We start from the raw sequence: 15,830 nt of genomic DNA on the forward strand, positions 1-15,830 counted from the left end.
CATACTAAAACTACTATTTTTTCACTCCAAATTCAAACATTTTCATAATACTTAATAATAAAAGCACAGTAACTACAATAGAACACCATATTTTTAGGCAACCTATCTTGAATCTTCAAAACAATGTTAAACTATTTATAGACTGCTTAGGGGACCAAGAACACAAGTTTTTGTTGTTTGTTTTTTTTTATAAAAAGGAAACCGTCTGAGATTGGTTTATATTGTACAGATTAATGGTGAATCTTTGGGTTTGTCTATATAACAGCTTACCCCAGAGACACACCAGTCCATGAAAGTGTGAATCTCTTTGATACTGCTGCCTGTACAGAAATAGTCTTGGACCCAAAACACTCACACTCTCTCTCTCTCTCTCTCTCTCTCTCTCTCTCTCTCTCTCTCTTAATATATCGTTGTTTGGCACAAAATTCCTTTTTAGTAAAGCACCCAGTACAGAACAACACTATCAAAATACTAAAGGAAACATGAGTCTGATCTAGCTGCTTACCATAGTTAGGCCAGTTTCTCACCCAACTTTGATGACAATATGCATTTTCAATAGGTCTTTTCATTATTTGCTTATTTATGGCAAGGACTCAAATTCCCACCTCTTGAGACAAATAAAGTGAAAATAACTCTAATTTGAGAACCATACATGGAACACATTCAAACAAGGGTAAAATAAATTGTCTGGATTTGTGGTCTAAGAACCCTTAAAAGGTCCTATGACCCTTTCAAGGGGTTCACAAGGTCAAAAGCATTTTCATAATAGTACTAAGATATTTTAATTTCTAACATGGCAAAAAATATAACTTATGTAAACAAAAGGTCTCTTGGGAGGGAGTCCTCAAAAATTGTTAAGGGTGTAAAGTGCTGAAGCCAAAAAGTTTGAGAATCACTGTTTTGTAGAATTTAAATATTGTACCTGGATGACTCTGGTCATCACTGATTATAGTGCTTTGTCTAAACTGCTTGAAGTCTGGGCCTATGGATCTACAAGCTACTGATATCTGTAAATATCCTAAAATATCACTTTTCCTAATTTGTTCTTAAAAGAATTTTTAAAAAGTCTTAATGTGATTTCATTGGTTTAGGAAGCTCCAGATAGCTGAGGAAATTCTAACCAAGGTAAGTAAAGGTTTACTTACCTCAGGATGCTGGTAATATTAAACAATTTGTCTAGATTCATTTGGGAAGTATTTGTTAGAGACAGGTCTTCATGAACTCAGTTCTTCCTGAACTGAGGTAGTTTGCTATCCATTATTCAACATTGACTCCCAACAAGATATTGGAATAATTTATATGACTATCTCAACTTTTGGACTGATTTTGCCTGGGCAGACTCAAAATGAAATGTTTTTTGGGCTATCTATTATAAAATAAATGATATATTTTAGCTAGATGAGAAAATAATCATTTCATGAATAACCTTCCTGGTCTCAATTTCCTCATCAGCAAAATGAAGGGGCTGAACTAGATAGCCTATGGCATCTCTTCTCATCTTAGTTCTATGATCTTTTTTTTGATTTATGATTTTTTTTTTAAAAAGTACACAATGCTTTAGACCTTTAAGGAACATCTGAAAAAGAAACATTTCCATTGTAGATGTTAGTTCAACAACATCTGTCTGCTTTGTATAACAGTTGGGGATAGCAATGGCTGTGGGTTAAAAAAAAACCAGATATGTTTGAAGCATTAAAATGTCTTGACTAAAAGTGATGTGGGAAACTGCCTATATCTTTAGATCCGAGGAGGCCTGCAGAGGAAGACTGTGCTTTAGGTATAGAGGAAACAATGAAAAAAGTAACATCACAATGCTTTTTTTTTTTTTGATAGGAAAAAGTTGCCTAGCCTATTGGGCATACTCTGGGCATGATCACTGATAATCTGAGGAGAATTTATATAAATGGATCTATTTTGAAAGGTTCAGTTTTTTGTTTTGTTTTGTTTTTATCTAGATATAAACTCACTTATATCCCTACTCCAAAAGTTCTTATTCTCTATGAGGTTGTATAAAAAAGGAGGAAAATAAGACATGGAGATATCATCAGCAAAACCGTTGCACCTATAAAAAAAGAAAAAGGGAAGTGTGTGTGTGTGTGTGTGTGTGTGTGTTGGGGAGGAGGATTTAGAAGCTACTGGTATTAATGGAAGTAAGACTTAACTTTAGTTTCCAGATCCTTTCAGGTTTAGGTAGACCTATCCTTGCCCACATTGTTCCCTTCTTTACTTTTCTTTTCTCTCCCTTATCTTACTTTCCCCTTTCTCTACTTTATTCTTCTCTTCCTCCTCTTCTTCTCTTTCCTTTCTTCCTCATTTTATACTTCTCTTCCTTCCTTTTTTCTTCCAGAATCTCTTTTGGTTCACTGATAATTCGAGGAGAAATGCAAATGGATCTATTTTTAAAAGGTTCAGTTTTTGTTTTTATTTAGAGATAAACTCACTTAGGACCCTTGTGTAGTTCTCTCCTCTTGTAGGTGTGGCTCAAACATATGCATTTATAATGAAAGTGAAAGGCAGAAGTGAGGCAATAATGCAAAGATAACTCAGCAAAATCACCAGCTCCTGAAGAAAAGAGTGACTGGGAAAGGATCAGTACTTGAATTACCTGAATTAATGATATCTATACAATAGAATCCAATTTAGGAGAACTCAGATCTCCATTTTTCCTTTTCCTCTTAAACAAAGATTATGATTATGTTTCTAAGATGGAATTTTTTTGCGTGTGAATCCAACTGGAGAATATTGATTGAAATGGCATCTCTAATTCATCACTATTTAGCTACATGGTTTAGCTATGAAAATTATTATGATCATATAAAGTCCAGTAGAATGGATAGCAATTATTCAGAAACTCAAAGTGTTGTTTAAATCTTTGTTCATCATTTTTCCGTTATGAAAGAAATAGTTATATGAATATGTATATACCCCACACTCCCCCACAGACATATACACATATAAAAATAAACCAAGAGACTAAAGTTAAAACTACTTTAGTTAAAACTAGAACCTCCTTCCATATGCCAAGTCTAGACACAAATGATACTCTCCATTGAAATGAGGAACTGAATTAGTTGGATAATTCAGGAGTACAATCAAGTAAGAGACCATAATCCTTTCTCTTTACTTCATTTTGACTGAGTAGATAGTGTAAAATGTTAATTCTCCTATCTGGGCTCTGGAAGTTGATAAATCTGTCATTCTGGGCCCAGAGGGATGAGAAGTTGTTTTTTTTTTTTTAATCTGTGAATTTAGTGATCTGAGTAACTCTTTCTACCCATGTAGCTTTATACCTATATTGATAGATTATTACTAAAGTTGGAAGAAAGCTACTCCAACCATCTCATTTTAGGGATTAAAGAAATGGAGGGCAGAGAAATTAGGATAGACAGTGAGTTAATGGCAAAGTAGGGACTAACACCCAGTTGACTTTTCCAAAATAACTCACATTAATAGTTTAAAAATAATTTTTCTCACAACAACCCAATGAGGTAGGTAACACAAGTATTATTATTATTTTAGTGTTGAGGAAACTGAGGTTTAAAAAGATTAATCAGGGGTAAATGATAGTCAAAATTTGAACCCAGTTTGCTCTCATGATTCTAGGTCTAACATTCTATCCAGTATAATACAAAATGTATCACATCTAAGGTTCCTTCCCAACTCTAAAATTCTATTAACCATATCACTGCAACTAAAATTTATGAGAATGTTGATAGTAATAAAAAAAGACATTTGTTATATTTTAATTAAGTGTCTTTTATTTTACTTATAAGTCCTATTTCATGACTTATAAGTGAAATTATTTTGGAGGTGGAAATTGAAACATAATTTTTAAAAATGTATCCTCATTGATATCACTCTTTAAAAATTACTACACCCATTTTATTGATTTTGCTGGTATTTTATTGAATTGTGAATAAATATCATATATAACACACTATAACTTTAGAGAAATAAGGATTGATGATTCATCTCTATGACACAGAAAAAACCCAAAGTAAGTGATTCATTTCAGTCTGGCATTATTTAATGTAAGATCAGACTACTCCCTGCTCTGATGCTATTACTGACTGGCATGAGAGGTTTGACATGCTCTGTTTTCAACCTGGGCTAGTTTGTCTCTTTTTAGCCAAACTGTTGCCCCCTTTCCCAGTTCCAGGAGGCTCACTATATTAATGCCAAACTTCATGCAAAAGCCAGTCACTGTAGTTCGGAACTCCCAAACTCAAAAGATTCTCAGATAAAATCTCCCTGGTATTTGGTATACAGGCACAATTCACCAAGCCCAGCTATTAAACATTTTTAACCTTAGGTTACAACAACTCTTATTTGTGGAGTGCTTTAATGTTTGCAGGTCACCTTTTGAGGTAGATAATGACAGTATTATTATTCTCCTTGTATAGATGAGAAAATTGAGGCTCTCAGAAGATCTTTACAACTTCAGCAAAAGTTTAGGTAACATCTACAGGATCTGAAGATCAAGACAAAAGATCTGGTGGTTCAAATGTTCTCAGTCTCATTAAATTGATCATTCTACACCAATCCAGAAAACTCTGACCCTATGCCTTATAGGACCTCAGTAACAGCCTTCAAATGTTTCAAGGGACTTAGCATAACAGAGCAAGAAGAAACTGGAGAAGATATATTTCAGTTTAGGAGATTTACCTTTGAAGATTGTTGGTAAAGAATTCCCAGCTCTGAGCACTATGGAATGAATTAATGCAATGCTCAGAAAATTTGTAAAATCTCTTTTTGGAGATTTTAAAGGTGACTATAGCTATTTACAATTATGGGACAAGAAGAGTAGGTGATTATGAGAAAGCAAAGAAAATAACAAGATCTCTTAGTCCTCTAAGATCATGGTACATCATAGTGAAATGGACAGAGTAATTTGCCATATTGGATTCTGCTTATTTCAGAACCCATATTAGGCTAGAGGATTGGTAATTACACTAACCAACTAGGAGATTCAAGCTGGAAATCCCATTTTTTTCTATGTAACTAGAAAAAAAGATTTTATTAATTTCTCTTTTGAATCACATAAGTGTGTGGCTCAGGCTCATTGTGTGAAGATGAGTTAAACCTATTTTAATAATTCGAACTATCCAGATAATATCTAAATCATCAGAGGTTAATGTATTGTCAAGAAAAGTGTTCCATGTCTAAAGAATAAAGAAATAGAAGCATGGTTCCCAACCTGTTATACACTTACCCCTGAAGGATACAAGAAACTTGTCAAGGAGGCATGGGGAAACTTTGGCAAATAATGATAGTATCCTACTGAAATTTTATCAAAGTAGTACTATTAGTGACAAATGCTGTTATGTACCAAATACACTTTTTTCCTTTATGAAAAACATATTTATTTAATTTCCTATGTGCAGATGCATTGCAAACTTTAGAATTTTTTTTCTTTTCATAATAAATAGGAAGTATGGAAAGGTTCGACAAGGGAACAGATTCTGTAAAATCTTGGGAATTCTAGCCATAATTACTTCTTATAAAATTTGGACTCTGGGGAGAAAGCACATATCTGTGCAAAATTCCCACTGTTCTGTAATAATCAAAAGGAAAGAGGTAATATAATAATAATAATAATTAGCATTTTGTAGCATCTGCTTGTGTCAGGCCTTGTGCTAAGTACTTTACAAACTGATCTTATTTGGTACTTTTGGGTCAGCACAAAAACCAAAGATAAAAGACCAGCAGGATCCATCCAAAACACATAAGGAAAATCACCTGATGCTATAAGAAAGAATGATGAATGAGGACTTCTGAGAAGAAAAAGAGAAAGGTCTTATAGCCAGAAAGGACCAAAGAGGTCATCCTCTTTTTTTATAGATGAGGAATTTGAGACCCAGAGAGATTTAATGCGTAAGATCATGTAGGTAATAGCATAAAGATAGTTTCAATCTAATTCCAAAATTGACACTCTTGATTATATATATTATACTGTCCTTCATAGAAAAGATAGATTTCACTTTATGATAGGGAAAGAGGGGAGGAAATGACAGAAGGTCGTTAGAGTTGAATAACAAGTACAACAGAACAATATCAGGAGATGATCACTTTTGCTAAGGAGAGGACATAGAATAGACCTGTTTCAGAGGAAAAGGCCTTGCCTGAGATGCTATAATTCAGTGTAGATAGAGTTTGAAATTGAGGAGAGGATAAAGACCAAAGAGAAGTTTAAAATCTTATAGAAGGAAACCAAGAAAAATTATAAGAAGTAGAAATACACTAGGTGGGAAGTCAAGTCAGTCAAGTCAAAGCCAGGTACTGTGCTTGACGCTGGGATAGTTTAGACATAGAAACAAATGGAAGGAGAAAGAAAAATATTTTAATAAAATCTTGAAGAACTAATGATATAAAGCACAAATAGAAATAGTAACAAGTAATATGATTTGCATGAGAATATAGAAGGAAGCCTATAAAACTGGAAATAAAGAACTGGAAAAGTAGGAGAAGGGAAGGAAATTTTAAAGAAATTTGTGCATTGATAAGGATTGAAATGTGATTAAATATGAAAATTTTAAGACATTTATTTATTTTTAAGGGAAGAACAGTAAATATGTTGAGCAATGTCTATAGGGGAATAGAGAGTTGGCTTTAGAGCCAACTCTCTGGGTTCAAGATTTATGTCATTAATAGTTGTGAGGTCATGGGCAATTTATCTAATTTTTTAGTGCCTCTCAGCCTGATCTAGAAGACTTCAAATTACCTGGGAATCATTGAGCTACATCTTGGTTGAGATCTAGAACCCCTCCAAATATACATAATACACTTACACTCCTATAGCTTTGTAACCAAAAGCTACAGTGTTATACTATGGCCCTTAGCCTTAAACCCAGAATGAGTGTGACCTCAGGCAAACAGATCTATTGAAAACCTTAGCTTAAAAAGGCTAAGGCCTCTCATTGCATGTAGGGCCATCTCCAGTCTTCTAGCTCTACATCTGGCCACTGGAAATAGATGGCTCTGGAGGGCAAAATGAGGCAGGTGACCTCACATAGCCTTCCCTCACTTAAATCCAATTCACTTGCATGTCATGGAATCATCTCCTTGAAGTCATGGTCCTCTTTGAAAACGAAGGACAAACAACAATATCTTATTCAATTTTTAAAAAGTCTGTGAAGCTCATGAGCTTATGGAAGTACTTTGAAAAAATGTAAAATACCACATAAATTTCAGTCAATTAGTCAAAAAGCATTTATTAAGTGCTTACTATGTGCCAGGTACTGCAGGGATAATTGCTATGACATCGTGTTTACTAAAAGATGGCACTAGGATCAGAGATCTAGCAGGAGGTGTATATATGTGTGTGTCAAAAAAAATGGCTGAAGTTTGATTATAGAGTATGACAAATGGGCATTAAGACAGCCAAACCTAGGTTGTCAGTGTTTATATTTAGACTTGACTTAAAGAATTGCCAGATGACAAAATCAGATGTGTCTCCCCTATTCCCTAGTCAAGAACAGCTGATCTTGAGACTCTTCAGCATAGATGAATATGATTAGCTTAGTACCCACCTCCTGTTATACAGGATTTTAACCCCTTTCCTTTCAATACAATCTTTTCCCACTACATCAGGATTATTGTTTTCATGTAAGGTTAGCAAACTTGACTGAAGATGGGAGCCAGAATTCATCAATCTCTTCAATGGGGGCTGCAATCAGATTTTTTCAAAGTCTTCATTCTGATTCATTATGCTAAATAGAATAGACATATTTCTCAGGGGACTTTTGATCACAATGTGATATGAAGAGGTAGAAGGGAACTCAGTCATATTGTATAGACAAGAAAGTGGAGATCCAGAAAAATGAAATTAGCTCACCAAAGAACACAAAGGTAGTTGTAGTGTCAGAATTTGAATCCAAGTCCTCTGTCTCCCTGTTCAGTCTCCATTCTACTCTACTAGCATCACAACAATTGAAAATGGCATTTGTCTTTTTTTGCACTTGCTTTGGAATGTTGTCCGCAGTGCCAGACCTATGGATCCTCTATCCCTGTTGCCTTGACTTTTTTTTTCTAGAAGTCATGGCTTTTCACCACCTTGTGTGTAGGTTTTTGAAGAGTCTATAAGCATCTGTTCTAGAAGTAGGAAAGAGGATTTTGAAATGAAAACATCAAGAGGAGCCTGTTGGCAAGGGAATGCGTTAGTGTCAGTTTACAGAGGGGAGATTCACATCTTTGGTGATTTAGATGGTTTGACCATGGAAATGAGGGCCATCTGTATCATTCCTCATTTGCTCCAGATTAATTCAAACTATGTGATTGCTCCTTATCTTCCTCCTTCCCATTTTCCTTGCAATTAGGCACAAAAAAATACTTTTTTGAAGTACTATCTGAAATGTCTCATAAGCAAAATGTTTATATTATGTAAATCTGGCTAATGTCACTCAGCAGTAGCAAGTTAAGAGATATATAGAATTGTATAAATTATTGCTTTAACTTTCAGGCTTGGAATCAGAGAATATCAGATAATCTACTTCAACTCATAAATAAGCAAAAATTTCCTTTATAATATTTTTAAAGTGGTCATTTATTCTCTGCTTGAAGACTTCTAGTGCTCAGTACTTCCCTAAATAGCCTCAGGGAATTTCGCTTCTTCCCAGCTAATTCTTAAGACTATTGCTTTATATTTGGCTAAAACCTGTCCCTCTATAACTTTCACTCATTGCTCTTAATCTGCCCTTTGATGCCAAGCAGAAAAGCATAATTTGTCTCGACATGACGATTTTTCCCAATAATTGAAACCATCTAACTTATTCCTGATACCTTCCCTTCACCAGTCTAGGAGATTTTACTGTGGGCAAGCTACAGCTTGTCAGTCACTATCCTTCCTGATACTTGATGACTTCAATGAACATAATAATCAGGGAAGAATATAGTAATTTTAAAACTTCTCTCTTTTTCTAGACATTATACTTCTTGAATAAAACCTATGATCACATATGATTGCCATATATTACTGTTGTTTCATATTGAATTTATAATCTACTAAAATCCCTTTTTTTTTTTTGTTTTCATAGGAACTGTATCTTCAACAATTGATTTTTTTGAACTCAAAGATGGGAGAGGAAACATCAAAAGGAGAGATATTTTAGTGTCAATGAAGTTTTAATTAGTTTATTGATAACTGCTCTTAATTAGAGGGAGGGAAAAGCAACTTTGGTAATGTGAGTGATGACATAAAGGGTTATATACAAGGCAATGGAGTGAACAAATAAATGGTTTGTAAAGAGTGCATAAAGCAAATTTCCCAATTTTTGACCAAGATCTGAAACAATTAAATATCTTACCCTAATTTTCCAGCTTACTAGTAATAAAATACTACATAATGGAGATACATAAATCTGTAATTGGCCAACAAGCACTTATTTAAGTGTCAGTTCTGTGCCAGCACTCTATTAGCTGTTAGAGATATAAAATAGAAAGAAATAATCCGTACTCAGTTGCTTGTGCTCTTTTAATTTATTAATGTGTATAAAACTTCAAGAAATGGGTGTATAGATAGAAGTGATTTTAACATACAGTTTTACAGAAATAAAAAGTAGGTATGTGGTTGTGTTTACTTGATGGCAAATATCTGAATAACTGGAAAAATCTGTTTGTTTAACAACTGAACATTTTAGCTTTTACCAAGCTGTGTAGTGTCCTGGTGTCATTGTTGACCCAGTTATCTTGGCTATATTAACTACTGATATGATGGATTGCTCCGTCACAAGGGACTGCATTGTTTTGTGGCCTAGTTTGTTGACTAGATGTTGGGATATTAAAAGTACAATTTCCCCCCTATATTATGACTTCTAAAAATCATTAACAATTGGGAATGTCTGTAGTTGTTAGATTATGGATTTTACATAGATTACAGGATTTTAACCCCTGATAATTCACTCCTGAAAAAAGGTTTTTCCAAATTAATAAAATCACTAACATTGGCATAGCATTTTCACACATAAGATTTTATTTGAGATCCTTTGATCATCACAATGACTGTGTAGTGGTAAGAGAGAAATTATTATTTCTGTTTTACATATGAGAAAAATAGAACCACAGAACTTAAGATCAAAAAGCTAAGTATCAGCACTATACTAAAACTTGGGTCTTCTGAACTTTTAGTTCAGAGAAAACCCCCCAACTTTTAAAGGATTGATCAGAATGTGCCATATATCAATCATAGTATTGTTAAAGAAACTTCTGCTCACAATACACATGAAAACTTTTGATGAACATGAAGGAATTAGGATAAGGGTAATATTTGATTTTTAGGTTTAGTCATTGACTAAGTTTCTTTGAAATAAATCCAACTAAAAATACTATTTCAAAACCAAGCAATTCATTATTTGTATCAAATCTAATTTGGAGTTGCTCTCTGGAAACAACAAGAAGGTATGAAATACCATAGACTTAAGATATAGGTACAGTGGAAAGATTACTAATTCTGGAGGCGGGAGACATAGGCTTAAATGTGACTGTCATTTAATTCACCTCTTTACCTTTCTACTCTTTGAGCCTCAATTTTCTCATTTGTGATATGAAAGTACAGGACTAGAAAACCTTTCAACCTCTAAGACTGTGATCCCATACTGGAGGAGAGCCTATTTAGCACCCTCAGATTCTATAGAATAAAAGGAGGCAACAATGAAGAGGCATTGAACTAACTGTGAGAGGATCTGGATTCAACACATACCTCAGACTTAATAATTATGTGACCATGGGCAAGACACTATTTCACAGAATTATTGTGAAGAAAGTCCTATGTATCCTTTAATGTGCTATATATCCACGCTCTGTATTCTTACAAATGGATCAATCCCATGTGTCAAAGGTAGATAACAGGGCCATGAAATGTAAAGGTTATTTCTTAGAAAATGCTAGCAGGAATTTTACTTGAGTAAAGTAAATTTCTTCTGGGTAAAAGAACATGGGTTGGGCCTAAAGTGGGGATTTCTAGTAAATTATTAAATGAGAGAGAAAATCATTGCCCATATGTGCTATGTTGCACAGTACAATTAATGCATCCACCAACACCCTGGGCTTAGGGGACAAGGTCTGATGCAGAATAAAGCAAACTGACTACTCTGTAAGAGGTTCACCAGCTCATTTTCTCCCTGTGATCACGATATTTTGTGAGTTTTGTACGCTAGAGTGCTAGTGATGGCAGGAAACTAGAAGGGTGTGTTTGTGTGTATACATGCATGTACATGCATATGTGAATGTATGTTCTTCACTTCAGTCCTTACTGTTATGGAAAACAAGGAAGAAGAAATCTTCTTCTCTCTTCTGTGTCAAAGAGATAACACTATGAAACTCCTTGAGTGCCATACATGATGGAAGATTTATGGCATGCTCAGGAGACTTAATTTGACCCTAGAGAAAGCCCTTAGTTCATGCATTTCATTGATACCATACACATTCAGATGCTTATAGAATTATGATAAAATACAGTTCATAGCAAATTCAAAGATGGCCATTAAGCTTTTGAAAACATAAGGCAAAATTTATGGAGAAAATTGAATTTTCAAGTTTTTGACTCTCAACAGTCTTTTGAAAAATTAATGCTACTTCAAATACCTGGGGCCAGGCCGATACAACATACAAGTATTGTCTAGTTAGACAAAGTATAGCAAAGATCCGAACAGTCATTTCAGATTATTTGGTTTTTACAGAGTCAATGCTGATAAGATGGAAACTTCATACTTTTTTCCTCAGTAGGCTTTTGACTGCATTATCCATAAAGTTGCCTCAGCTTTCCATTATAAATGGATGTGTAAACATAAGCTCTTTCTAGATTGTAAAACATCAACACATCTGGTACATCTGATTTACCATGGCTGGCCTCTAAAGCTCTACTTTGTGGCAAGAAAACAGTAGTAATTTGGCTCCAAGCCTGCTCAGCCTGCATTATGTAGCTCTAGAGAAAAGCTAAGAAAAGATGAGGGCAGTAAGCACTGAGTGAATCTAAGCATGGCAACAATGAATAATGCAAACCTAAAACACCAATGCTCCTTTTGAAGGTTTGAATTATTTAGTTAACTGTGATTGTATGACTGGCTTCAGATATATCCATGTTCACACAGACATAAGTAAGTGAATGGTTGGGCAATTATCTAGTGAATCTGAGTCATGTAGACAATCTAAACAATTTAAGTTAATAAAATTTTCTTTTCTTAAGTAGCTGGTACTCATTCCCTGAATTCTCTGGATAATTGCCTCAACTCTGCACTTTTATTTGGCTCCTGGCATCAGTCAAAGATGCTGATTGAGTACTCAATGTGTGTACTAGATGCTGCATGAAGGATACAAAATAAAAATAGGCAGCATAGTCCCTGCTCTCTAGGAACTTACAATATTTTCCTTCACATACATTAGATCTGTACAATGCCAACCTTCAGGATAAAAACTCAAAATTCAGTCAAATATCAAAATGGTTGGTCTATTTGATGCCAAATATCTGGATATTTACAAATGTCTAGATAATAGTGAAAATTTTCGGTTTTATATTTTTGTTTGGTATTATTTAGCTGTAGCCACAATGTCTGCAGGGTAGGAATTCAAGTGGATTTTCAGTAATTACTCAGTTTGATTACTGTAGACAACTATTCTCTACATTCTAACTACAAATTTTGTTCGTGGCTATGCAGTGGAGAAATAAACCACATAACTGCCAAGTCTCTAGTTATTCTTTGATGAGGTAGAAAAAAAAAGACTGGAATAGTTTCCACTTTAATTCTGTTCCCCATTCATTTGCCACCTTAGATTTGGGGAGTATTGAGAGAAAGGATGAAGAAACTTGGGGGGAAAAGTGAGACATGAGGAAAAGGAGGATAAATGATGGTGGATGAAGAATATGGGAGACAGATTCTGGAATGATTTTATACTAACTCAAGAGCCAGGGTACTGAAGAATTAAAATTCATTTCTCCTGTCTCCCCTCCAACTTCAAGGAATGAGTATGGAGACATAAGCTAAGTGATTTCAATATAGTTACAATTTTAATATTTCATACTTAACTCTCCAAAATTCATACTAGTGCTATAAGATTTAGATAATTTTTAAGGTCTTCATATTCAACTTTGGATTGCTGCCCCCTTCTCCCAAATAGATTTACTTTCTACAATGGATAATCAAGAGTTAACTGTGTATAGTTTGTGGCTATTATACAAAGTCAAATGCTGCATTTCTAAGCATTTTCCCATTACATTTAATCTGTGTAGGAAAAGCTGGATGAGTCATGCCCCCAAATCTTTTTTTATCCACAACAGATTTCTTTTGCCCAAATTACTTGGATAGTTGTTTGAGTTCTCCAATTCATGCTGTTGGGTACATACAGCAGTACATACAGCCTTAAATAATATCTGCAATATCCCTTCAAAAGCTCTTAAAGATAGGTCACCAGAGATCCCATGACAATTCAGAACAGAGATTTACTGGGGGCCCATCCTTCACAAAATACATCTGTGGAACTGGGTCCTTAAAAAGGCTATAGTTTTTCTTGGTTAACAGTTTCGCCCCAAACAAAAAATGTCTTTTTCCTGCAGTCTGTTGTCCCTATTTGAAGATGATAGAATTCCAATTTGTTGATAACCTATAGTTTCTGGGCCTGCAAAACATTATAGGCAGCTAAATATTCATCATAAGAATGATACTACCTGGGAAGGGTGGTTGTTTGTCAGATGGACTACAGATGAGGAATGTTCTCAAGAAGATGCTGAATAATCATCTTTATTGTTCTTGGCATTTTTCTTTATTTCTTGGAATAAAAATCATTTCCAGAAAGTCCCTAGTTTCATCTGGATGCAAAGACAAGTCATTTTTTTTCTGAACACGTTCAAGACAGCATCCTGTCAATGTCTGCACACGAAACCTCTTCAGAACTGTAACAAGGATGACTTTCATCATTACCATGGCAATGTATTTTCCTGCACAGCCACGGGGCCCAAAACCAAATGGTTGAAAATAACGATGAGGAACCTGTGAGAATAAACAGAAAATTGAAGAAGTATGTGAAAGGCAAGTAGCATTTATCTAACACTAAAAATTTGGTTGGTCTGATTTGTTAATCAAATCTTAATACAAGCATCAAGACCACTGATTCGGGGTTCCAGTCATTTAACCTAATAGCTCCTTAGAAGATAAATTACAGTGAATCAAGCTGAAAAAGTTTTTCCAGTTGAGTTTGATTTATCTAATAATAGCTTCAGTACTGGATGGTTCTTGCCATCCGATTTTTTTTTCAGGTGAATGTATTTTAAAGAAATACAGCATAGATCATTTCCTAACAAGATGGAAGATATCTCAGATTCACATCAATTTCTAAATGAATGTTCTAAGATACCAGATACCTGGATAATTTAAAAAAATTAAATAGGTAGAATTTTGATCTATATAATGTCAAACTTGCGTGATTCATAGAATCATTAGGTTTTTGGGATCTAGATGGGAACTTGAATATTATTTACTAAAAGTGTTTCTTTTTATAGAACAGGCAAGAAACTCATAATCAAAGGAGTTTAATGATCTGCCATATAATTAGAAAGTGAAGCCAATCAATTACTTCCGTGTAAAAAGATAGTAAAAACACTTGTTTGGCATAATATAAACAAAACAATGCATTAATTAGATTTTTTAAAAAATGTTCAACCATTTCTACTCATATATCAGAGAATCACATAGGGAGCTAGAAGGGATCTTTTAAGTTATCTTAGTTTAATGGTGTCAAATTCAAATGGGAACTGATATCCGCCAGCTATATGACTAATAAAACCACAAATTCATATTATCTATGTCATACTCTATTTTAGTTTATTTTGTTAAATATTTCCCCAATTACATTTTTAATCTTGATTCCAGTAACACTCAGGAATTTCTCTGGGCAGTGAGTTTGACACCTTGTATCTAGTCTAAGAGGCTAAATGTTACTTTTTCGGAGCCATAGAGGAAGTAATAAGCAACAGGGCTAAAAACTGGGTGTCTTGGGCAAGTCACATAACCTTTGTCTGCTTCAGTTCCTTCAACAGCAAAAAGAGGATAATAACAGCACTTACTTTTCAGGGTTTGAATGAAGATCAAATGAGATATTTATAAAGTACTTAGCATAATGGTACCTGGCACATAGTAAGGACTTAATTCTTTTTCTGTTCCTTTTTTCCACCCTCCTTCCCCATTCCCTTTCCTTTTTCTAATGTGTGACAAGGTTGCTGGTTTGGGATGGGCTGTAAGAATAGGGTAGATCAGATGCTACTCCAAACAAGGGAAAATGTACATTTCTTGTAGGGAAAGGGGGAGTCAAAAAGGATGATTTCAGATTTGGTGTAAAAATACCTACTCAGGGGGCAGCTAAGTGGTGCAGTGGATAGAGCATCAGTCCTGAAGTCAGGAGAACCTGAGTTCAAATCTAGTCTCAGACACTCAATACTTCCTAGCTGTGTGACTGGGCAAGTCACTTAACCCCCATTGCCTTAGGGAAAAAAATACCTACTTAGAATATTCATCATTTTAATTTTGTATTCAATTTAAAAGAGAGGTACATTTTAGTTTATTAAATGCCCAAGAGAGATATCTTACATTCTTTGCAAAGTTTTCAAGAGTAAATTCATTTGGCTTGGGAAAAAACTCAAGTTTATGCATCCTTCCAATATTCAAGATAATGTTAGTTCCCCTTTTCACTGGATAACCATCAATCACATCATCTTGCAAAGCCTTGCGCATGACCAAGTCCACAACAGGTTGGTATCTCATGCTCTCATAAATGAAATTTTCAACCACTTTTAATTTTTGCACATCACCGATCTTAATGTCTCTCTCACCTATAGGAATATTACAAAA

General features: G+C 34.6%; 1 protein-coding gene across 2 annotated transcripts in view; it reads right to left on the bottom strand.

The window, feature by feature from the left end:
- Positions 1 to 7,101: 7,101 nt before the first annotated feature.
- The window catches only part of LOC100929873 (aromatase), a 29,442-nt gene continuing 20,713 nt past the window's right edge, over positions 7,102 to 15,830 (bottom strand). The window contains exons 7-8 of one of the 2 annotated variants that reach the window (XM_031955197.1): positions 15,570 to 15,811; positions 7,102 to 13,976 (exon numbers count right to left, since the gene is read on the bottom strand). In XM_031955197.1, coding sequence (XP_031811057.1) covers positions 13,728 to 13,976; positions 15,570 to 15,811 — 491 coding nt within the window. In that variant the 3' untranslated portion in view covers positions 7,102 to 13,727. The remainder of the gene's footprint in view (positions 13,977 to 15,569; positions 15,812 to 15,830) is intronic. The other variant, XM_031955196.1, reaches the window with a different exon arrangement.

The sequence above is a fragment of the Sarcophilus harrisii genome, chromosome 2 (genome assembly GCF_902635505.1).
Source record: "Sarcophilus harrisii chromosome 2, mSarHar1.11, whole genome shotgun sequence".
Classification (NCBI taxonomy): Eukaryota; Metazoa; Chordata; class Mammalia; order Dasyuromorphia; family Dasyuridae; genus Sarcophilus; species Sarcophilus harrisii.